Raw genomic sequence first — 26,274 nt, forward strand, 5'->3', positions numbered from 1 at the left:
TAAAGAATGATGACTAAAATATCCCCCCCATCCTTCTTGATGTAGAGGGTGCTCTCAGTTGGACTAATGTGCAGCCCCTTGCTGGTCAGAAAGGCATGAATTTTGGCATACCATGCATGTGGGGCTTGTTTCAGCCCATACAAAGCTTTATTCAGCTTGCATACCTGAAGTGCATTTTCTGAAATTTGAAAGCCCGGAGGTTGTTTGACATAAACCTCTTCCAACAAGTCTCCATTAAGGAAAGCTGTTTTAATGTCCAACTGATGAACATTCCATTCAAAATTTGCAGCCATGGCTATAACTAACCGGATGGTTGTCATTCTGGATGTAGGAGCAAAAGTCTCCTCACAGTCTATGCCCTTTTTCTGAGCATATCCTTTTGCAACCAGCCTTGCCTTGTACCGATCAATGGACCCATCTGGCTTTCTTTTGACTTTGAAAACCCACCGTGTACCTATGGCATGTTTACCTGATGGCAAATCCACAACTTCCCATGTCTGATTTTTCTGAATGGACTGCAACTCATCATGCATGGCATTCATCCAATGCACATTATCCTGTGCTTCTTCAAATGTCTCAGGCTCCTCCTCATCAAGAAGAGTACCTGCATAAGCTGATTCAACTGAAAGAGCTCCCCCCCCATGCCTTACCTCACTACGAGTTCTGCCAGGTAATGGAGCATCAATTTTACTCTCCTTGAGAGTTTGTAACAGCCAATTTGAAACTGTTTTTGCTGCATGTATCTCTACAATTTCTTGCTGAACAACCTCTTCCACTGCTTGTGGAGGTGGTAAGACATCCTGTGGCTGAATCGGAGCATGTGGAGGTATCTGTAAATTGTGATTTGCATCAGATATATCAGCAGGGGAACCCAAGGCAATGGGTAGTAATCCCTCAAAGACATCATCGGAAGAAGTAGGCATATCAAATTCAGCTTGAGTGTGAGCTGAATTTTCTGAAAATATAATATCTCTACTGACAATAATCTTGCCTGTGACAGGATTGTAGAGATGGTAGCCCTTGCTCTCTGCACTGTACCCAATAAAAATGCATTTGATTGCCTTATCAGACAACTTATGCCGAAACTCAACGGGCACATGAGCATATGCAAGGCATCCAAAAACACGAAAATTATCCACACGAGGCTTTCTCCCTTTCCAAACTTCATAGGGAGTCTTGGTCTTCAAAGCTTTTGTGGGAGCCCATTTCAAAACATAATTGGCACACATGAGACCTTCAAGCCAAAATTTGTGAGGCAATTTTTTGCTTTTTAGCATGCATCTATCCATCTCCATAAGAGTACGATTTTTCCTTTCAGCTTTGCCATTTTGCTGAGGGGTTAGCCTCACTGTAAGCTGATGTGCAATGCCCTTGTCTTTCAAAAATGCATCAAAATCTGTAGACAAATACTCCCCTCCTCTATCTGTGCGTAATGTCTGTATCTTGAGTCCTGATTCATTCTCAACCATGGCTGCAAAGTGTTTGAAAACCATAAACACTTCTGATTTGCGTTTCAGCCCATAAACCCAAGTGTAGTTGCAGTAGTCATCTATAAAAGTGACAAAGTAAAGATGACCACCCAATGATGGAGTCCTCATGGGACCACAAACATCAGTATGAATAAGCTGTAATTTTCGAACAGCTTTTACTGATCCATCCTTCTTGAAAGGAAATCTATGCATTTTACCAAGAATGCACCCTTCACAGGCATGTGGAGGAGGTGTTTCAAGAGGAGGCAATGCATTAACCATAGCATGTTTTTGAAGTGTCATCAAGCTGCCATAATGCATGTGTCCATATCTGGCATGCCATAACTCCGCATTCTGCATAGCAACAGTAGGAGTGGAAACTGCAAGAGCATGTGCTGGTCTTTTCTCATACATGTCAAGCTGAAAAAGACCACGTAATAAAGTGCCAGACAATCTCAAGGCATAGTCACTCTCTCTGTCATGGACTGCACACTTGTCATCTTCAAAAATGACCTGAAATCCAGCTCTGTTAAGAGTGGACACTGAAAGTAGATTTTTTGTGATACCAAGCACATACAAGACATCAGAAATTTTGAATGTTGAGCCATCAATGGCTGTAAGTTCAACTTCTCCTGTACCACGAACTGAATAGGAGTTGTTGGCACATGTGACCTTTTTACCAACGGGAGGTGGATGCAGAGATGTGAAAAGACACTTGTTGGAAGTGATATGCTTTGAGGCACCGCTATCAAAATACCATGTATTTAGTGTCTCGTTGACACTGAAAGCTGATGCATCCTTGGAAGAATCATAACTGCATGTCAGAAAAGCATAAGAGTCATCATTACAAGTGGCTGTAATATCCGGAGCAGCCAACTGAGAGTCTGAAATGCAAGACAAGAAGGCATAGTCGTGTTCCACAAAGTTGGCTGTAGCTTACTCATTGTCAGATGCATGAGGAGCTGAATCTGAAACAGCCATACCGGAGCTGTTTTTCTTTTCTTTTGCAAGCCTCTTCTTGCATTCTCCAATGTAATGACCTGGCTTTTTACAGTAATGACATATACCCTTCTTCTTGGGCTTACCTGCATCACCCTTAGCCTTTTGAGAAGGCTGTCCTGAACCACTGGAAGGCTGATTTGCTGATGTCTTTGCTTGTCCCTTTCCTTTAGGCTTGAATTTTGAAAGCATGGCATGTTCACCTGCTTGTGAAGCCATGTTTTTCCTGGTCTGCTCTTCCTGCAACAGAAGTCCTATCAACTCGTGAAAATTGAGAGGATTTGTACCCCCCCTCAATTACAAAGTTAGCGAGGTATGAAAGCTGAGATAAGACTCAGGAAGAGAATTCAGAGTAGTGGTAATCATCTCTGAATCAGGAATGATCTCATCAATATTCAGCAATTGCTCTCGTAAATCCTGTAGCTTTGTGAGGTGCACTGACATGGAGTCGCCCTCTTCCATATGTGTATGAGACAATTCTCTTTTCAAAAAAGACACCCTGGCATCATTCCGAGCTGCATACATGCTCTCCAAAATATCCCATGCTGCCTTTGAGGTCTTACACGACCGGATATGCGGAATGATGAATCTTTTCACTGAAAGAGAAATACACGACAAAGCTAAAGCATCACGTGAATCCCATCTCTTTTGCTCTGGAGTAGTAGCTATAGCTGCACCAATAACTTGTCCTGCAGCTGTACCCTGTGCACGACCTCTGCCTCCTCCTTGCTGGGAGGGGTATTAGGTGCCACATTTGCTAGCCGGATCTCATCCCGATTTACAGAGTCCCACAAATTACGGGAAATCAGAATGTTGCGTACCATAAAACTCCAGAGGGAGTAGTTGGTACCATCTAGCTTATCCTCTTGTGAGAGACCACTGAACTGGAAATCATTCTGATTTTGCTGGGCCATGTCTGAGAAAGAAAATACAGCAAATGCAAATCCGAATTCCCTTGCTGGGAATGGAGTGCACAATTCCCAAAAAATACAGCCAAACACTCGCTGAAAATGCAACTCAAATCTCTGTAATGTCTCTGTCAGAAATCTGCCAGAGCATCCAATCTCTCCCAAAACCTGCCAAAAGTGCTTCAAAACACTTACAGAAAGGCAATGTGAACTGAAACCTGCAAAATTGCTCTCCCAACACAAAAGCCCCAATTTGTGGCTTGAAATTGCAACCAGAAAGGGGCAAATTGCCTAAAAGCCCCAAAAATGCAAGAAATTGCTGTGTAAAGCAAAAAGCTCCAAATTTTTGCAAGAAATTGCAACTCAAAAAAGGGGCAAATTGACTGAAAGCCCCAATTTGCAATTTATCTGCAAAAGGAGTAAATTCTACTGCCAATGTGACTCAATCTGAGTCCAAAAAACCTGCAAAGTTCCCAATTTGCTCTTCTTCTGTAAAGCAAAAACCTGCAAAGTAATCCTGCAAGAAACTCCTGCAAGGAAAACCTGCATAAAGTGCAAACACCAACGAAGGGTACAACGCCAACGAAAGGTACAAGGGCCCAACTGTACGGACGACTGATGCCCAACAGTACCGATTTGCAGCAACAGTACGGATTGTACGGAAGATGCTTGAATGGACTACTGCTGTACGGATGTACGGAGAGACATGCTGCTGGTACGGAAGAGCTAGTACTGAAGAGCTGGCGCTGGAACAATACGGACGCATGCAGTATTGAATGTACGGAATGTACGACGGGAAGCAGTACGGCAGTCTGTTGTCACTTGCACGGTAGTCGTACAACGGAGGTACGACGCAGGTACTTATACCAAACAACGCTTAATACAACGAACTTACAGCGCTTGTACGACAGAGTACCGATTGCTCACATGAGCAGTGTACGGACTGTACGACTAAAGCGGAAGGTAGTACGACGCTGCTGTCAGTTGTACGACTACGGTAGTACGGCGCTGTACTGCTGTGTACGGACGACGACACTTGTACGGACAACGGTACTTGTACGGACGGGCAGCGATGGTACGTGCAGGTCGTACGGACTGTACGTCGAGTGTTGAGCTTGGAGCAGGGAGCTTGCGAACAAGGAAGCAAAGAGCAGGATCTTGCTGCTCTGATACCAAATGTGAGTACTAAGGGAGAGAGAGCAGAGTGTGGGAGCAAGAGAGCAAGAGAGTAGGAGAGTGAGAGCTGAAAGCAATAGTTGCAATAGAAGAGTGTGTAACAACTGAAGAGTGGGATAGGTTTTGTCTAAGTGACAAAACCTTATCCTTCACTAACCGTAGTTAGTGAACTAACTATGGTTAGGAAAAAAAACCTCTAAAATGAGGGAAAAGTGCCCCTAACCTACTTATTACATTACATTGGTCACTGCTTAATTATAACAATCCTGTGGCAGATGGAAATCTCCAGGATGGGATGGTCTCACTATTGAATTTTTCTTGCATTCTGGGATCTTCTTAAATTCACCTTGCTGCAAATGGTAAATACAGCATGGCAAAATCAGCAGATGCCTGTGTCATGGAAAAAGGGTCTTCTCAAGCTGATTCCAAAAAAGAAGCTATGTGATTCACTTGGTGATTGCCAAAATGGTGGTTGACCGGATTAAAGGTTATTTGCATGATGGGTTGCATCCCTCCCAATATGGCTTTGTTCCATGTCGCCATATGGCTTTGTTCCATGTCGCCATATCACAAATAACATTGCCAATGCTTATATTGGGATTGAATATGCCACATACACGCAACAGGATGTTCTACTCTTGCAGGTAGATATTGCAAAAGCCTTGACACGTTCAATGGGATTTCATCTCGCAAACTATGCGAGCTTTGGGGTTTGGACCAAAAATGCAGCAAGTTATTTACTGGCTTTACAGAGATAGCAATGCAGCTTGCATTATTTCTAGGGATATCTCTGATGAGTGGACTCTTCGTTGTTCGGTCCGCCAAGGATGCCCTCTAGGTGCTTTACTGTATGCCATTGCTACTCATCCTATGCTGCAATATATTGATCATCTTGTGGCTACAAGATCACTTCATGGCTTGGAATTGGATGCTAATCACAGCATGGTTGCTCAAGCTTATGCTGATGATTCTTTCTTTACCCCGAAGAATACGCCCATGATCTTGGTGCCTTGATGCAGGCCCTCTCTATTTATGGTTTGGCAGCTGGTCTTCATGTTAATTTTCAGAAGTCTAAGCTGCTCCCTTTGCATTCCAAAGACTGGCATAGTCTATTATGGCCCGAGGATATCATTCCACCCACTCAGTTTGTTCGTCATCTTGGTTACCCTTTGGGGTGGGAACTCACTCGCCGACAACAAACTGATTGGGTTTTGGCTAAGCTTCGAAAAAAGCTTGAGTATTGGAAACTGGCAACCTGGCCTTTGCATGTTTGTCTTCGAATAGTGCAATCCATCCTTGTGGCATATATTCAATTTTACTTGTCATTGATCATGTTCACTTAGGCAGATCTTGCATCTTTCATGTCTGTCTTTATGGAACTCTGCTGGTGATCCAAACGTGGCATAAAAAGTCTCACACTGCTTTCGATGCATCACATTTGTTCTCCCAAGATGCATGGTGGATTGAACATCGCAGATATTCATGTGCATATTCTTGCCCACAGGGAAAAAATGTTGCTGCAATTTCTGCAAGGTGATCAGCCTTGGGCTCTTATGATTAGGACTCTGGTCACTCATATCAGTATTTCTGCGTTTGGTCATTGGCAACTCGATCACTGGGATTTCTTTTTTGGCTGCACTGATGGCACTTTGCCTGGATGCCCTTTTGTCTCCTGCTAGCTTCTTGACTGGAAGCATGTTCTTTCTCATCTGGAATGGAATGGACGGAAATCTTTGCTTGGGAATTCTTTGAGCATTGCGCCATCCACATGTTTAAGATGTCAGGCTCCTTCAGAGACTGTTATTCATTTGCTTTGGCATTGCCCGTGTACTAAGATCCTCCTCAGGAGAATTTCAGATTATCTTCGGATCCGTTTCCCGAGTCACAGATTTGGGAAACATTTCTGGCTCTTTGGCAGATTTATGAAGTCTTTGTCTCAATACTCACTATTTCTCTCTTGGGTGCGATATTGGGCTCTTTGGACAATCTGGAGTGAGCATAATTTGACATACTTGGGTGGGCAGATTCACAAGTCATATGAATCTTTCGGAGCCTCATTGCGGCAATCCTTATATGATGCCTGCCATGAGAGTGATATGGATGCTTCTTGCATACAGCTGTTCTTTTTATGCTTCTGAACTTTGGGATACCCTCCATTTTGGAGACCTCCCATCATGTAAATTTATGATCATATAAATATATGCACTGGATATTACCAAAAAAAAAAGTGTGTGTTCATCCCACCCACTCAGTTAGTTCGTCACCTTGGTTATCCTTTGGGCTGGGGACTTACTCATCGACAGCAAATTGATTGGGTTCTAATCAAGCTCCAGAAAAAGCTTGAATATTGGAAACTGGCAACCTGGCCTTTACATGTTTGCCTCCGAATAGTGCAGTCGATTCTTGTGGCGTACATTCAATTTTATTTGCCTTTGATTATGTTCACCAAGGCAGACCTTGATTCCTTTATGTCTGTCATTATGGAAATCTTTTGGCGTTCCAAATATGGCAAAAAAAGTCTCAGACTGCTTTCGGTGCATCAAATTTGTTCCGCTAAAATGCATGGAGGATTGAATATCACTAATATCCAAGTGCACATCCTTACTCACAGGGGGAAAATGTTGCTGCAAATTTAGAAAGGTGATCAGCCCTGGGCTCTCATGATTCAATCTCTCGTCACACATATCAGTACTCCTGCTTTTGGTCATTGGCAACCCACTCAGTGGGATTTCTTGTTTGGGTGCATTGATGGCACTTTGCATGGCTGCCATATGGTCTCCAACTTGCTTCTTGACTGGAAGCATATTCTGTCTCACTTGGAATGGCATCGTTGACAGTCTCGGATGGGTAATTCTTTGTGGGCTGAAAGCATTCACTGGTCCAAAGCTTTTCAGCCTCCGCTTGCTTTACAGGAACCTCGCCGTTCTTACTTTATTTCTTTTAAAGGGATCAATACTGTTGCTGATGTTATTCATGATGATGGCTCTCTGCTTCCCTTTTCTCTGGTAGCCACACAGTATGGTTTGGGTTCTCATTATCGTACTTTGTGGCAGCAAATCACTTGTATGATTTCCCCTTTGGTTCTGATTCCCCCTTTAGAACTCCATGATCGATTAGAGGATTGGACATTGACTTCCCTTAGGTCCTCCTCTCGTCCTTTGAGGCTATCTCAAATTACTGTGTCTGCATTATACAAAATCCTTTTGCCTCAACCCTGGGTTTCAGAAAGGGGTGATTCTCTTTGGCGAATGCATCGGCTAGCTAAGTGGTGGAGAAAAAGACTGCGGCAACTTTGGGAGAGGTGTTTTGGAGCATTTATTACCAGCCGTACAGCTCGCCACAGTTCCGTACAGGTGTACGGACCTGTATGGCCCAGTCCGCCTTCTCCAGGCTGCTGCTGCCGCCTTTTTTCTTGCTCCTGGGTCGCTGATTCTACCGGGTTTACTTACGGGCTGCCTCTAACAGCTGGGTTTTGCTCACGGACTGCATTTACACGCTGGTTCTGAAGACGCTCTGATCCCCTTTCTCTCCTTTTGGGTTTCTGGGTCTTGTGTACTCTTTCCATCGCTAGATTTCTCCCCTCTTTTTCTGAAATATATTTCATCTGGGAAATTTTACTGGTTTTTTTCTCTTTTTCTTCTACAGAACTTGTCTTCTAAATCTCTCTTTCCCTCACTCTCCTTCCAAATACACTATTTTTCTCTTCTCTGTAGGCAGTTTTATGTTTGGGACTGTTTTTTCTCTATTATCACTTTACAGGTACCCCCTTTTTGGGTTCCATCCTTTTCTGAAGAAATGGCTGAATATTCTTATGAAAAAACTTTTCATCAATCAGTTCATTGCAAAAAGCAAAATCAGCTTTGGAATCGGAGGAACCTTTTACTGAGAGGGAATTGTCTGATGCAAACAAATCCTGTGGTAGATGGAAATCTCCAGGATGGGATGGTCTTACAGTTGAGTTTTTTCTAGAATATTGGCCTCTTTTGAAGCATACATTGCTGCATATGGTGAACTCTGCTTGGCAAAATCAGAAAATGCCAGACACCTGGAAGCGAGGTCTTGTTAAACTCCTTCCAAAAAAGCAAATTTGTGAATCTTTGGCTGATTGGAGACCTATCACGCTTATGCCGGTCATTAACAAATTTACTACCAAAATGATTGTTGATCGTTTGAAAGGCTATTTACATGATGGGTTGCATCTTGTGCAATATGGTTTTGTTCCTCGTAGGCATATCACAGATAACATTGCTAATGCTTATGTTGGAATCGAATATGCCAAATATATGCAGCACGATGTTTTGCTATTGCAAGTTGATATTGCCAAAGCTTTTGATACTGTTCAGTGGGATTTTATTTCATCAACTATGCAGGCCTTGGGATTTGGCCCAAAAATGCAGCAAGTTATCAATTGGCTATATCAAGATAGTAAAGCTGCCTGCATACTTTCAGGGGATATTTCTACAACCTAGACTCTTGGTTGTTCTGTTCGGCAAGGATGTCCCCTCAGTGCCTTACTTTTTGCAATAGCCACTCATCTAATGCTTCAATATATGGACCACCTTTTGGACACTGGCCTGTTGCATGGATTGAAAATTCCTGGCAGCCATAGCATGATCGCCCAAGCATATGCTGATGATTCTTTCTTCACCCTGAAAAATACTCGGATCGATCTCTCCATGATTATGCAGGCTCTTTCTACATATGGTTTGGCTGCTGGTCTTCGTGCTAATTTTCAGAAATCAAAATTATTGCCGTTGCATGCTAAAGACTGGCATAGTCTTTTGTGGCCTGGGGAAATTGTTCCAACTTCTCAACTGATTCGACATCTTGGCTATCCTCTAGGTTGGGGGCTTACTCGTTCTCAACCAACTGATTGGGTGCTTACTAAGTTAAGGGCAAAACTTGAATATTGGAAGCTTGCAACTTGGCCATTACATGTTCGTTTGCGAATCACGCAATCCATTTTGATAGCATACGTACAATTCTATCTGCCTCTCATCATGTTGACTAAGGCAGATCTATTTTCCTTTATGTCTACTATCATGGAGATTTTCTCGTGTTCAAAAAATGGCAAGAAAAGTCTCAGATTACTCTCTATGCATCGTCTCTGCTCTCCAAAGATGCACAGGGGTCTGAATATACTCAATATTCAAATGCATATACTTGCTCACAGGGGGAAAATGATGTTGCAGTTCATGCAAGGGGATCAGCCCTAGGCTTTCATGATCCGCTCTCTTTTGTTGCATATTGATACTTCTACTTTTGGGCATTGGCAGCATACATAGTGGGATTTCCTATTTGGCTCTATTCAAGGCAAGATCAGAGATTGTCCTTTTGTCTCTCGTTTGCTTCTTGATTCGAAGCATATTTTATCCCACCTGGAATGGAATGGCAGGGATTCTTTGTCGGGAAATTCCTTGAGGACTGAGAATATTTATTAGTCCAAAGTATTTTACCCTCCTTTGGCTATACAAGAACCCAGGCGTTCTTACTTTCTATCTTTCAAAGGCATTTCCTCTGTGGCGGATGTACTTCAGGATGATGGCACTCTTTTATCTTTTTCTATGGCTGCTAGCAAATATGGTTTGGGAGCTCATTATCGTCCTTTATGGCATCAAATTTCAGAAATGCTTCAACAATTCTTGCCGGTACCTCGGTTGGAACTTCAGAATAGGCTTGAGGATTGGACTCTACATTCTTCTTCCTCTTCAGCCCGTCCTTTGAAGCTCTCACATATCACAGTGCCTTCTCTGTATAAAGTGTTATTACTTCCACCTTGGATTTCTGACAGAGCAATTTCTGTTTGGCATATGGATCACCCACTAAAGTGGTGGAGAAAGCGGTTGCATCTCCTTTGGTAATATAAAGTCCCTCTTCGGCAACAGCTTTTCCTTTGGAGAGTCCTACTTGGCATTTTTCCATCTGGGCAGTTACTCGCGCATAGACATATTGCTCCGGTTGTTTGCCACAGATGTCTACATTCTACCGAATATGTGCTTCACATCTTCTGGCACTGTCCCCACACTTGTGATTTCCTCGCTCTCATCCGACAGGGGCTTCGAGCGAGATTTCCTACTGTTACTTTTGGCAAGTTCTTCTGGTTATTTGGTTTTCATCCAGCTAGACGGGGGTTTGATTTATTTTTTGTTTGGCTGCATACTGGGCACTGTGGACTCTATGGATAGACAGAAATCATAGAGTCTTTGGTGATCCTACTTTTCCATCTTTTGTTTTTTTCAAACAATCTCTGCGGCAATCATTCTATGATTGCTTTCAGACTCGTTTGATTGATCATGATGTATATCTAGCTTATACTGAGATTTTCAGTTGAGTAGTAGTTACTCCACTTTGGAAGTAACTATGAATGTAATTATTATGTAATTATTTCACAGGAATAAAATATTTCTTCTCACCAAAAAAAAAATGTGTGTGTGTGTGTGTGTGTTTTTTCTGGAGCACTACCCTGTTGTAAAATGAGTGTTTCATAATATAATGTTCTTAGTTTTACACAAAAAAAAGTGTGTGTGTGTGTGGGGGGGGGGGAAGAGAGAGCATGAGGACGAGGAGGAGAGCTCAGCTATGGCGTCCGTCTGCAGTAGCGTGTCATCCTAGGATTTTTGACACCTTTGGAAGCCCTCTTTAGGTCTCGTATTGGCTTGCAACTGCACTGCTCTGCCCGTTTTGGATTTTTGTGCCCCTAGCTCTGCAGGTCTTCCTTAATCCATACCTGTACGGAACTGCATGGAGGGAGTCAGCTATGTCTAGCCATCTCACGCTATGGTAGAGAGAGAGAGAGAGAGAGAGAGAGAGAGAGAGAGAGAGAGAGTCCATGGGAGGCCTCGCAGGCCTATGGGACAAAGTACACATAAAAGCGGACTCATACAAGCCTCAATGGACTGAAGCAAAGGGCACGCTAGGGCCCTTGTTTAGTATTAATCTATGCTAACAAAATCATAATCATGAATAGAAATAGTCAAAACTGCATAGTGGACCAAATCAATCTCTCCAGTATCAGGGTACAAACTGAAAAACAAGTCAGTCTCGGAGCTGGGACTCTGAATCAGAATCAAAAACCGAAGCCTAGCACAGTGATGGCTCTCTGGTGGGCTGCAAAGATATCTCATCTCTGCGCCTGTCGAGCTCTCTCGCGCTGCAACAGGGGATGCAGTCTCCTCGCTCTCTGAACTCTTTGGGCTATGTCCAGAGTGACCCCTCGTCTCTGTCGCTCTCGCTTGAGGAAAGCTGTGATAGGTCATACCTCGATAGAATGTGCTCTCGGCACTCTCTGTTGCACATGTGGTCTCTGTGTCCCTCTCTAAATCAGTGAAGCATTATTCTTAGTGAGATCACTGAGTTAAGATACGCAAACATAGAACTCACAGCAAGGATGTCTAATATTGAGATGTGGGCAGACGAGGAGTTGGATTGTCAAGGTGAAGGATAGCATTGAGTCCTTGGACTCTTCCAAGTGCTTGGCTGATCGTAAGGGAGATTGCATGGACTCGCCTAGGGTTTTGAGGTCAAATGTATGTTGTGGTTCAAAAGGGTGCCTCCATGAGGTACACGCTTTGCTTTCACAGCAACCACATAGGCAGGACGATGTTCTGGTATGTACTTTATGTCATTGATTTGAGCCTTTATAGCATCTTCATTTGTCTCTGAAAATAGGAGATTGGAAGGAATCTGCCTTCTTGGAAGGCAGAAGAGGAAGTGTGGGTGCTTCTTCAACTCTCGGAAGCAGATTGTTGGAAGGTGATCATGGACAAGGTGTATTGAAGCCAGAAGAGTACTTGCTTGAGAGTTCAGTAGGTAGCACCACATGGTTGAGGTTATATGGAGATATTCTTGGGATATCATTCCTCAAGATGGTTCTTTGTTACGGACCTTGCCAAAGGGAGCACGGGTTGAAAAAACCCTAAGAGTGTGGTGCCTGGAAGACCCCAGGCTATTCACTCATTATGAGGGGACAGCAAGAAGACGGTGGCATCTACATTGCTCGAGTTTGACAGCAGGAACGTGACTAGAGGTGGTGGCACCATCTGGTGCTACCTTGGATGGACCTGTGTACCCAGATGGTTGGCTAGTGCCGGACCGGACTTGGTGGAATAGGAGCCACTGGTTGAAAAGCCATGAATCGTCATCGACACCGGATTGGTCCAGAGGGCCTAGAGCATCTGCATCGATGAGTTGGTCTCGGGCCAAGATGTGTCGGGGAGAGACGGGGTTGGAAAAGGCACCTCCCCATCCATAAGCCCTCATATGAGGAGAGCGTGGGGGAGGTAGACTTAGGGTTTATGTGGCTGCCACATGGGCAGCACATAGACTACCATGTGGGCAGCACACCTCAGGTCTTACTTGGCAAGGTGGTGGAGGCCCAAGACAGTACAGAGCTGCCACACGGCTGTTTAGAGGAATGCAGCAACAGTACGGAGCAGGGAAGCCTGTGGTATGGACCTAGGACACATGTCTAAAGGCTGGAGCAGGTCACAGGACAGAAGGCGCACAGGTGGCGGACTGTTTAAAGCAGATCAGGAAAAGAAAAAGGTCCTGGATCAGGTAGGCCAGAGGGGACAGATGCAGGCTAATCCATGGGCCAGGTACAGCAGGGAAGGGGGCTACAATGGGCAGTCCCTTTGCCCTCATATAGGGCCAGACTAGCTGGTTGGCTGATCAACCAGGTCAGCCAGCATGCAGATCCAAGGCAAGTCCCCACATTCCCAGAGGGGGCTGGTGGGTCACGATTTACAGACCAGGGCCAGTCGGCTGTCAAGCAGCAGATTGGAAGCAGCAGAGCAGCAGATCTGGGCCTTCATCCAGGAGATCCAGTGGGGACTGAAGAGCTGCAGACATAGCCGAGGAAGGGGATGCACCCTTGGCTGTCTTCCAGGGCAACAAGGAGCAGGGATCAAGGCATGGTGACAAAGTCTACCTAAGCTCGGCGAGGAGCACACAGGCTTAGAGATCTAGAAGTGCCACAGAGGTAGTAGGACACCATCCTTTTGGTTAGGACAGAGGACCACGATTTGGTGGGACTTTGGCCGCCTTCTGTATTGTGTCCATTTAAACGGAAATATATTTTGTTGGTTCGATATCTCTGTTGGAGCATTGTCTATTTACTGGCTTGCACATGTTTAAGTAAAGGAGTTTGTGATTCCACACCAACCCCAACCCCGGGCTATTTTATCAGGCTTCCCCTGTGCGTGTTCCAACCCCAACCCCACTGTTCAAGTTCCTGGGCTATTCTATCAGTCTTTCGCTGCATGTACCCTCTGTTAGGTGGTCTGTTAGGTGGTTATTTCTACCACTTAGCACACATTCAGCTTCCATGCATGCCCTTATGGCAAGAAGAGGGGACATAAAAGATCAACCATAGATGCTACAGCACATTAGACAGCCACATTAGGAACCTGCTATGGTTCCATTCATGGTACAACACCTTGTTGGACACACAATAGTAATACTACTCCCTTCACACAAATACAACCTGTTGAAGGCAAGATTTCGCAAATGTCCTTATCACAGGTCTAGAGACATTCAAGGAGGGGGTGAAAACTTGAGAATCGGAGGAAATCTGCAGATGAAAGATAACAATGCACAGCAAGAAAAGATGAAGCCAGGCCCAAAATCCAAGACAACTTTACGGCACACTTCCAGAGCCTGCTCGAACTAATTAACAAAAAAGGAAAGGGGCAGCGAAGGATAGTTGGAATGGGGGAAGACTTAAGTTCTGAGCCCCAGAATGGAGCACAAATTTAAAAATATTCAGCAATTATCTTACCATTCTGATGCAGATCTAAGCGTACCAAACGAGACAGACGCCCAACTGCCTCTGGCAGTTCACTTATAGAGTTCTTAGCTGTAAAAGATTAAAACAAGGCAAAATTAGTTCACAACACCAACAAGATCCACTCATATAAAAGTAAAGTAGATCTTACCAAAAAGAAACATTAGTCATGACATATACCTGCATTAAATTCGGTGAGATTGAAAAGTGATCTCAGTAAAATCTCTGGAAGCTGTTTTAGCTTGTTGCCCTTGCAACCAGAAGGAAATCAACCAGCAGTATCATATCTCAGCATAAAATTGATTGCCATTGACAGGAAACGTGCGACCAGGTTCACAACAAAGCTGGGAAAGAGAAAATAACAATTCTAACCTCTACATCCAGGACTGTCAGCCGTGTGCAGTTTTGCAGCTCATCTGGAAGATTCGATATACAATTGTTTGAAACCTGCATTAGAGAAAACAGGGTGAAGATTATATGAGCTTTGATAGATTTAGAAATTCACAATAAAGGCTATAAACATCCAAGCATAATCGCAGTGACCAATACATCACCATAAACAAAGGACAGAATGTTGAGGATGCAAGACGCAACATCATTGTATGTACAGGAGTAAACTATGGAATAACATAAACCATGGAACAACATAAATAAACAGTAGACTGCTATGATTGTATGTACAGGCGTAAACTATGGAATAACATAAATAAACAGTAGACTGCTATCACTAGGCCAAATGTCGAGTGATATGAGTATGGATGCCATGCATAATATGGTGATAGTGAAATCATGGGTGACATAGAGAGCAATAATCTAGAATGGGATATATGTATAGAATATATGCATCCAAAATGGGATAGACTCCAACTCACACAATTATAAAAGGACAGGTACAAGATTGAAGAGTGCGAGCTCAAAACAGACTTGCAGACTTGCTATTGCCATAGTACATCCATACTCCTGCTTTGCCGCCCGCTTGTTGGGCCTCATAAGTGTGAAAGTAAATTCAATAGCGCTTAGCTATTTGTGACTGTCAAGGAAGTTTGAAACATGAAGAATGTTGGAGCTGCCTAAGCTGCCGCCAGCATGCCAATCTTGCATCCAATCAAAGTGAAGTTGCCATTCCATTATTGAGTTTGACTTAAGAAAAAGAGGCAAGGGCCCAAAACAAAAGGAACACTTCCCACAGACCTTTTCATTCCACTAGCATTTCGATTCCCAGGTTGTCAATTTTGGAGTAAGGACTCAAGACTCGGGACATAAACTCAATACTGAATCTTATAGATGAATCATGCATGATTCATGAATAATCATTGATAATAGAATCTAGATTAATCATTATAGCTTGATAGGCTGAAGCGTTAGCTAGCTGCTAGGCATAGGCTAGGCGTTGCATGCAGCCTTGCAAGTCGAAGCGAAGCTTGCAAGCGGCGAACACACAGAGCATGGAGGTCGATTGCAAGCGGGGAACACACAGAGCGACGAATCGCGCCGATTAGATTAGGATTAGATATATTGCCCCAAATCGTGATCTGCATGCAAGAAACAACTTAGGGAACGTTCCCTAAACATTCCACAAGGGATGTGGAACGTTCCATAGCCGTTCCATAGACCAGACATTCCACAGACGTTCTGTTCAAGCTCAGTGAAGAGAACGCCGTTCTAACGTTCCATAGCAATGGAACGTTCCCTGGCAACTATGCCAGATGGGTCAATAAATCGTGCCACTTCTGATGATACAGCTTGCTGGAGCCACCATTTCAAAAACGGTCTAAGGTGCACTTAGGCAACCCTATGGGCTGCCTTTTGGTGAATTTTGAGAGCAAATGGTCCAAGGAATGAGGAGAAACTACAGAAAAACCAGTTGTGAGATGTTATATGCCCATTGTCATTGGAGCATTGAGGTTCATCGACTTGGCAACAGTGTACCAATTTGGACTTGAGAGGGGGATTCATAGGAGGCTATATAGCTCTGAGATACAGGTGCCCATTTAGGGAAGCAGACCTTGCGTTGGGGCAATATCAGTTGGCTTATTGTTCCAATATCTTCTGTTGGAGTGATTTACCAAGACCAACAGTTGGATTGTTGAACCGGATGAAGGAGTGAGGGGGCTTCTTTGACAGTACCTATGGCGGTCTTTACCGATGGAGTATCACACGACGCATTCATCCAGTGGTTCCAGCGGCACACCCAACTCCCTAGCGTTTGTGTTCCATCCAGAACCTGAGAGGACGTGTTGGAGGTCAACATCTCTTGATGTCACCTTAGAGAGAGAGGGCCAATGCTTGTGGGCATGCCCGCCCCCTGTGAGGTCTAGTCCAGAGAGAGGGCCTTGTTATGGGTGTGTCCACCCCCCGTATAATAGTGCAACCGGCCTATATCTGTCATGGCAAAAGATTTTTACAAAGCTGCCTTGAAATCTGCAATTTTCTGCAAGTCTGGCCCAGTGATAAGCATGTCCTCCACATATAGAATCAAAATCAGAAATTCTGATTCACTCTTTCGGACATAAAGAGTAGCCTCCATAGGGCTGTTCTGAAACCCAAGGCACAGCAAAAAAGAATGTATCTTGGCATACCATGCCCGTGGTGCCTGCTTCAAACCATAAAGGGCCTTTTTAAGCTAGCATACCTTAGTTTCAAACCCTGAAAGTACAAATCTTAGAGGCTGAGATAGACCTTTTCCACTAAATCCCCGTGAAGGCAGGCGGTCTTGATGTCCAACTGATGGACCTCCCAATGCTTGTGAGATGCAAGAGCAATGACACAGCGAATGGTCGTGATGCGTGAAGTGGGAGCAAATGTCTTTTCAAAGTCAATACCATGCTGCTGGGCATAACCTTTCGCAACAAGGCGAGCTTTGTAGCGATCAACACTGCCATTAGCTTTGCGCTTCAATTTGTAAACCCACTTAGTACCGATGCACACAAGCAAATCACACAAGTCCCCTTTGCCATTTGCTTGAATGGAATCAAGTTCAGCTCTCATGGCCTGCATCATTCATGACTTTCAAATGCAATTTTGTGACATAGAGGCTCCTAATTACAGGCAATGGCAATCAAAGCTACAGCGAAAAAATTGCCTCGAATCTGTGTGTGCACACCTCTAGTGCGGGCAGACAAAGGCTCAACTTGGTTGCTGCCCCTGAGGGTATCCAAAAGCCAACAAGGGACTGATTTTTGCTGTCTCATGACAGCCCTCTCCTCTTGAACTGCTTGCTCGATAGTACGGCAATCTAGCGGTGGAAAATCAAGGTGAGCAGGAGCAACGGGAGGAGGATTGGAGCTGCTAGCAGCATGTGGCATGGTGGTCTGCACTGTGTCATCTGTAGCTATGAAAGGAGGAATAGAATCAAACACATCCGAGGCTTCCACTGAAGGCTATATTTCACAGTCCAGCCAAGGTAAAGGGGCATGCTCATCAAAAACCACATCCCTACTAACAATCACCTTGCCAATGCTAGGCTGAAACTGTTTGTAGCCTTTGCTTTGTGATCTGTAGCCAATGAAGATGCATTAGACAGCCTTATCACCAAGCTTATGCCTCAACTGTGAGGTGCATGCACATACGCAAGAGATCCAAACACCCGCATGTGAGAAATGACAGGCTTCCGACCTATCCATGCTTCATAGGGTCATGGTCTTCAATGCCTGCATGGATGCTCGGTTGAGCACACACATAATGGCATCCAACCATAATTTATTGGGCAGACTTCCCCTTAAGCATGCACCTGTCCATTTCCGTTTCTGTTCTATTCTTGCGCTTTGCAAGCCCATTCTGTTGCGGAGTGTATGGCACTATGCACTGATGAATGGTACCTCGAGCTGCTAAAAAAACGAAAAATTCTCAAGACATGTACTCACCCCCCCTGTCAGTGCGGAAGGTCAAGAGTTTCTCTCCACTCTCATTCTCTGCCAAGGCAATCCCATGCTTGAAGCAAGACAAGACATCTGAATTCAGCTTCATGGGATATATCCGTGAAGTCATCTATAAAAATAACAAAGGAATAGTACCCCCCAAGTGATGCTGTCCGCATCGGTCCGCACACATCAATATGTACGAGATGCAACTTCCTGGATGCACCAAGGGTCCCGTCCTTGGCAAATGGAAACCTATGTATTTTGCCCAACAAGCAGCCCTCGCATACATGTTTTTTAAGTGCATGCATGGGTGGAAGATCTACGACCATGTCATGTGAATGCATCTTCACCAAACTATTGAAGTTGAGATGTCCCAATCTCTCATGCCATAGATGTGTATCAGAAATTACAGATTCAGCCACGGCATTAGCTTCTATAGCAGGCTATTGTGCATATATGTCAAGATGATATAGCCCTCTATCAAGTGTTCCAATAAGTACAATATAGTTGTTGTACCGACAGTGTAACCAAAAAACGTGTTTCTAGCATGCAAAACACTTAGAAACGTTTCTAGACGAAACGGACGAAACGCCAGTGCATTGGGCGAAACTTCGTAGTACAGCTTGTCACATGTGTCTTGACTTTTTGGAGAGTGCTCAATGTGTATATGTGTATTTGAGAGCTCTTTTCAGAGAGAGAGAGAGAGAGAGAGAATCTGAAGATAATTATCAAAGTTATATATATAATTCATATAAAACTTATAATTTAAACCCGTTTCTAGATGAAACACCTAGCAAAATCTAGAAACGTTTCTTGTAACTATGCGTACCGATTATCATAAACGGCACAGCGATAACCATCAAGCAAATGTCACTGCAAAATCTGCAAATGTGACACAAAAGCCCCAATTTCTAGAGCAAAAAATCACCTCAATGTCACTGCAATGTGTGCAAATGTGACATAAAAGAGGGTGAAAAGAAGTAGTATACATCCATACTAATTTGTGTCTCATCTCCAAAATCAAGGAAAGGGGATTTAAGAAGATAGAAGTGACCCTGGAAATGATCAACAAGAAGAAGGATGATCAAAGGCTGCTCGCTTTCCAAGCGGATACAGAGGGAGAAAAGATTGCAGCCTCTATTGTTACACTTACAGAAAGGATGGATATTGGTGCAGCTTCAAGAAGCTCTAGTCTTTTGGAGTCCCATGGCGAGGCAAATGAGGATGATGTGATGATGAGGAGGAGGAGGAGTAGGGCACTAATGCAAATGATGATGAGGATGAGGATGAGGATGAAGACGCAACTTGAGGCTTGAGCCTCATCGGTTGTGAATTGTGATGCATTTCAAGCTTCAATCTTCAGCTTTATTTCCGGGCTGTGGCAGCCGTTTCTTTATGATGATTTGCCTTTCATGTTTTGGTGTGGTTACTAGTACCTACTTCCTTTGATCATGATGTTTTGGTGTAGTATTGATCAATGATCTATCATTCACACTATGTATAAAAATCTAGAATCCACATAACTATGGTCTTTGCAGGCTCGACTTATTCATGAATGATGAATCATGAGTAGAAGTTTCAAGTTTCAAGCTGAAAGTTTAGTAGCTCTATGTCAATTTAATGTCTACAATGTATATTTTTCTGACTTTTATTTGGTACAATTAGGGTCATGTATGTTCAGCCCCAAGGGCTGAACCAATCATATATCTAGATGAATCCAGGAGCATTTCCAAACTCATCCTCTAAAAACACAACATAGTGCAGTTTCAATCTCATGAGAGTCATTCATAAGATTGAACACCATAAACTCCATCACGCATAGTAGGGACTAGCTACTATGACATTCCCACTGACGTCATCAGCGCCCACACTGGGTGTAGACCATAGTATAAAAGTATGTTCTCACACATACAAATCCACACACCCACACATACTTGGCATCCATTTATACAAAGTCTTCGTACTGAGTTTCTGTCGGCACTCCGGAGGTGAAGGGCAAACTCAGCCATGACGAAGGCTAGCACTAAAGGAGAAGGCTAATCAAAAAGTAGTCCAAATCTCTTCATTCAAGCTACAACTGCTTGTGAAGTCTAAACGATTTCATTTTAGTCTCGCCCAAATGAGCATCTAAATCTAAATCTAAATCTAGCTGATAGGGCAACACACCATACAAGATAGAAAGAATTATCGCTACCAGCAGGCCACAACTTGGACGAAAACTTCACAGGGTGAAATTTGCATGTCTGCTAATATGGCAAAAGCATAAACCTAGATGCATCCAGGAACATTCCCAAACTCATCCTCTAAAAACACAACATAGTGCAGTTTCAATCTCACGAGAGTCACTCATCACGCATAGTAGGGACTAGCTACTATGACATCCCTACTGACGTCATCAGCGCCCAACAGTGGGTGTAGACCATAAAAGTATGCTCTCACACATACAAATCCACACACCCACACATAGTTGAGCATCCATTTATACAAAGTCTTCGTACTAAGTTTCTGTCGGCACTCCGGAGGTAAAGGGCAAACTCAGCCATGACGAAGGCTAGCACTAAAGGAGAAGGCTAATCAAAAAGTAGTCCAAATCTCTTCATTCAAGCTACAACTGCTTGTGAAGTCTAAACAATTTCATTTTAGTCTCTCCCAAACGAGCATCTAAATCTAAATCTAGCTGATAGGGCAACGCACCATTTTAGATAGAAAGAATTATCGCAATACCAACAGGCCGCAACTTGGACGAAAACTTCACAAGGTGAAATTTGCATGTCCGCTAATACGGCAGAAGCATATACCTAGATGAATCCAAGAACATTCCCAAACTCATCCTCTAAAAACACAACATAGTGCAGTTTCAATCTCACGAGAGTCACTCATAAGATTGAAAACCATAAACTCCATCACGCATAGTAGGGACTAGCTACTATGACATCCCCACTGACGTCATCAGCACCCAACAGTGGATGTAGACCATAGTATAAAAGTATGCTCTCACACATACAAATCCACACACCCACACATACTTGAGCATCCATTTATACAAAGTCTTCGTACTGAGTTTCAGTTGGCACTCCAGAGGTAAAGGGCAAACTCAGCCATGACGAAGGCTAGCACTAAAGGAGAAGGCTAATCAAAAAGTAGTCCAAATCTCTTCATTCATGCTACAACTGCTTGTGAAGTCTAAACGATTTCATTTTAGTCTCTCCCAAACGAGCATCTAAATCTAAATCTAGCTGATAGGGCAACGCACCATTTAAGATAGAAAGAATTATCGCAATACCAGCAGGCCGCAACTTGGACGAAAACTTCACAAGGTGAAATTTGCATGTCCGCTAATACGGCAGAAGCATATACCTAGATGAATCCAGGAACATTCCCAAACTCATCCTCTAAAAACACAACATAGTGCAGTTTCAATCTCACGAGAGTCACTCATAAGATTGAAAACCATAAACTCCATCACGCATAGTAGGGACTAGCTACTATGACATCCCCACTGACGTCATCAGCGCCCAACAGTGGGTGTAGACCATAGTATAAAAGTATGCTCTCACACATACAAATCCACACACCCACACATACTTGAGCATCCATTTATACAAAGTCTTCGTACTGAGTTTCTGTCGGCACTCCGGAGGTGAAGGGCAAACTCAGCCATGACGAAGGCTAGCACTAAAGGAGAAGGCTAATCAAAAAGTAGTCCAAATCTCTTCATTCAAGCTACAACTGCTTGTGAAGTCTAAACGATTTCATTTTAGTCTCTCCCAAACGAGCATCTAAATCTAAATCTAAATCTAGCTGATAGGGCAACGCACCATTTAAGATAGAAAGAATTATCGCAATACCAACAGGCCGCAACTTGGACGAAAACTTCACAAGGTGAAATTTGCATGTCCGCTAATACGGCAGAAGCATATACCTAGATGAATCTAGGAAGATTCCCAAACTCATCCTCTAAAAATACAACATAATGCAATTTCAATCTCACGAGAGTCACTCACAAGATTGAAAACCATAAACTCCATCACGCATAGTAGGGACTAGCTACTATGACATCCCCACTGACGTCATCAACGCCCAACAGTGGGTGTAGACCATAGTATAAAAGTATGCTCTCACACATACAAATCCACACACCCACACATACTTGAGCATCCATTTATACAAAGTCTTCATACTGAGTTTCTGTCGGCACTCTGGAGGTGAAGGGAAAACTCAGCTATGACGAAGGCTAGCACTAAAGGAGAAGGCTAATCAAAAAGTAGTCCAAATCTCTTCGTTCAAGCTACAACTGCTTGTGAAGTCTAAACGATTTCATTTTAGTCTCTCCTAAACGAGCATCTAAATCTAAATCTAGCTCATAGGGCAACGCACCATTTAAGATAGAAAGAATTATCGCAATAACAACAGGCCGCAACTTGGACGAAAACTTCACAAGGTGAAATTTGCATGTCTGCTAATACGGCAGAAGCATATACCTAGATGAATCCAGGAACATTCCCAAACTCATCCTCTAAAAACACAACATAGTGCAGTTTCAATCTTACGAGAGTCACTCATAAGATTGAAAACCATAAACTCCAATCATACTTCTGTACTCGTTTATCATATGCGTATGGTAACATATGGAGAAAACATTGCTGCGTGTTGGAAATCTGATCTTTGGAGGAGTGTGCCAGTTTACATGCCTTGATATTTTATGTGCTGACGAACCGGTATCCTTCTCATGGCTCCACAGAGGGCACTTTCTCCAATAGTAACCCTTGTCACCACAATGATTACATGACCAATTCGCTTTCAAGGCCTCCCGCTTTGCATCAGACTTCTTGTCAAGAGACTTCCTTTGCCTTTTCCATTGTTGCTCCACCTTTTTTCCTGCAGGGCAGCCAAGGCTTCCGATCTTCTACCCTGTGGGGGTTGTCGAACCGCTCGTCCTGGTCCAAGACCATGGCACAAGCTCCTCCCACATAACGGTGTCAAGCCTCCCACTTGCAACCATGGATGATTAGAACGTTGAGTACTGTCCCGAAAGATGGGACAGCAAAGTGATGGCCATAACCTACAAAGAAACCTCCTTCCCTACTTGAAGGATATCTTGTTGACGTGCTTGTAACTCGTTGATGTGCTCCCGCATGGTTGCCGACTTTCCAAGGTTCAACACTCACATCTGGACTACCAAGGAGACACGCTTCATTAGGGAGACCCTCTTGTAGAGAGTTGCCAAATCCTCCCAAATACCTTTCGTCAACGTCATGTTCTTCACATGGTTGACACATGAGGGGTACAATTAAGAAAATGAAGAAACAGACTCAAGCATTGACCCAGTCCTCTCCCAAGCTGTCCACGCCTGTAACACACCACCTTCTGCCTTCAGAGGCTCGCCTTCTTCCTGAACTGTCCACACCTTCAGAACACCTCCTTCAGAGGCTCACCTTCTTCCCGAACTGTCCACACCTCCAGAAATCAGCAGCAACCTCGTACTGCCCCTTATGCTCTCCTGGTCCAAGTCTTTACATGACTTCAGGCTCTGGTACCATGTCAAAGTGCAACGGAATATGCAAACAAACAGATAGATAGATAGATGGATGGAAATATATAGAGAGAGAGAGATAGAGAGAGAGAGAGAGGAGAGAGAAGAATGCGACTAGATAGAGGATATAGTGCGCAAGTATTTCAAGAAAAACCTCTGCTTGATGTTGAGAAAAACCACCACGGCAAGATCACAACCCCAGGGCTGAACTGCACCTCTGGTGTACTGGAAACTGCACGTACAATGTGTAGAATACAAGGGGGGAATATGCCCTATCTATAGGGGGTAAACCCCTATTGACCTGGCCAACTAACCCTCCTGACCTGGCCAATTGACCCAACCAGGTCTGGTTGGCTGACTCGACAGTCTGGTAGTGTTAACCCAACCCTGGTGAGGGTCCTTTCTGGCCCCAAACCGACCTGTTTTACCGGCCCTAAATGTGGCCTTTTACCAGGCCTATACCAGCCTTTTACCAGGCCTAAATGTAGCCTATCCTGCCCCAGCTTATGTCCTGGCAAAACCCCCATACAGCTTGGACAAATGCAGTGAGAAAGAACATCCTTACTATACCTCTCTCATGGCAGGCACACCCACATAGAAGCCCTCACATTCTATACTATAGATAAGAGGTGACGAAGCAATAGCAACTTGGTAGCTATGCACATAAGAGAACATATTTTAAAGCACAAGGGGCCTGGAATGTGGGCAATGGTGCATACCTACAAAGGTATCAAGCCCCAAGCTCTCCTCATTTGGGGCTTAAAGGTTGGGCATTGATTCTCGACTTCCAATATCCCACACCGTGGTCGGATACTGCTTTGACGAAGAACTGCTCCATCGGTTTCTTTGCACAAGCTCTCAAAAACAAGTTGAGGATGTCATCATCATCTAATCTTATATTCGCACCCCTACTATCTCCAAGCACCATTTACAAACAACCGGGTCCAATCTGGAACATTGGTAGAATTTCGGGTCTAAGTCACCAATGCTCCGGAGTCTTCAAAACCCCAAGGCACCAACAAAAACATCCAATTGTCCCCATCCAAGGATAGACAACCGAGCAATCTTGAGGCGTGGATTCTGGTCTATTTCAATCCGACATAAAACCGGTAACATCCACATCCTAGTCCTTGATTCCCCGCACAATGAACTCTAGAGTACGGTCCAGTTAATCCACACCGGTAGCAATCTTGTCAACCGTCTCAACAACATCATAGTCACCCTGGTTCTCCACTGGCCTTGTCCTCTTTTCATCTCTCAAATATCACGTCTCCACGATAAAAAAATTGACATCATCATCCGGCCTTTTCAAAATCATGCAACTGGGCTTGCCTCAAGAAGCCTCGTGATCACCATCAATGATCAACAACTGGAAGTTGTTGCAGTCTTCACTAACCTCAAGGGTAAGCTTGCAACTAGAATCGAAAGCCCCTGCAACAAGAAGTGCCCCTCTGTCTGTATGGAAGGCTTTCACCCTCCATTCTCTATCCAACTGAGAATACCTATACAAATACTCATCCCAAAGCAATTACTGAAATCTCCGATGAAGCATATGGAGGATATACCTTGGAGACTTGGTTTGGTGTCGCTAGCCATTGGAGCAAGTCAGATACCTCCCAGAAGTACCCTCTTCTTCCATGCCTTTGTGTAACTCTATACGCATGCTCCCCTTGGTGACTTCAAGCTCATCAAGCTCCATCTCTGAGTGAGGTCCTTAATCTTTGCAAGTGGTGGAGTCGTCCTCAAATCCCAAGGCTAAGCAACATGTTCCAACCTGCACTACAAAGTCTAATATACCTAGATGAATCCAGGACCATTCCCAAACTCATCCTCTAAAAACACAACATAGTGCAGTTTCAATCTCACGAGAGTCACTCATAAGATTGAGAACCATAAACTGCACTACAAAGTCTAACTCTATGTTCTTCAATGTCTTTCATGAACACTATCACACCTAGGTCTGCAAACTCTATCTCAGTGGGGACATGGTGTCATCACTAAGAGTAGTCCTCTTGCTGCATTGGCTGACGCCATTTCAAACAGGTCCTATTTCTTTGCTTAGTGGCCTTCTTCTTTCTGCATGGGTTCCTCCTCTTCTTGTTTTCAACCTTCAAAGAGTCCACATCATCCTTCTTGGCATACTTCTTCTTCTATATTTTCCTTTTGCCATACTTGTGTTTGGCCATGAGAGCCTTTTCATCGTCATCGTCATCCTTTCCATTATACGAAGCAACAAGGGGCCCAGTTCCTCAAACGTGATTGGCCTCGTTCGTTCTCTAGTAGTGAGAGTCGTCACAAACCCTCAATAGCTCTCCGAAAGCTTATTGACTAGGAAAATGGCCAACTAATTGTTGTCCACATTTTGACCAACTGTCCAAATCGAAATCTGAGAATTTCGCCTTCACAAGGAAGTCATGGGTTGACTCGCCTTCCCCCATCATCATGGTCAACAGTTGATTTTGGAGCATGATGAATCTCCCAATGTTTTTTGGTTTCATAAAGATCATGTAAGATCTTCCATGCTTTTGTGAAAGTGCAGCTAAAA

At 43.9% G+C, this 26,274-nt stretch overlaps 1 protein-coding gene across 1 annotated transcript in view; it reads right to left on the minus strand.

The window, feature by feature from the left end:
• Positions 1–26,274, minus strand: part of LOC147894221 (Leucine-rich repeat (LRR) family protein) — a 118,756-nt gene that overhangs the window by 17,095 nt on the left and 75,387 nt on the right. Inside the window, exons 6-8 of the mRNA XM_087385061.1 lie at positions 14,709–14,783; positions 14,517–14,586; positions 14,331–14,408 (exon numbers count right to left, since the gene is read on the minus strand). Coding sequence (XP_087241187.1) covers positions 14,331–14,408; positions 14,517–14,586; positions 14,709–14,783 — 223 coding nt within the window. The remainder of the gene's footprint in view (positions 1–14,330; positions 14,409–14,516; positions 14,587–14,708; positions 14,784–26,274) is intronic.

This window comes from Dipteris shenzhenensis, chromosome 14 (assembly GCF_047967505.1).
Source record: "Dipteris shenzhenensis isolate YYH24624 ecotype China chromosome 14, Dip_SZ_1.0, whole genome shotgun sequence".
Lineage (NCBI taxonomy): Eukaryota > Viridiplantae > Streptophyta > Polypodiopsida > Gleicheniales > Dipteridaceae > Dipteris > Dipteris shenzhenensis.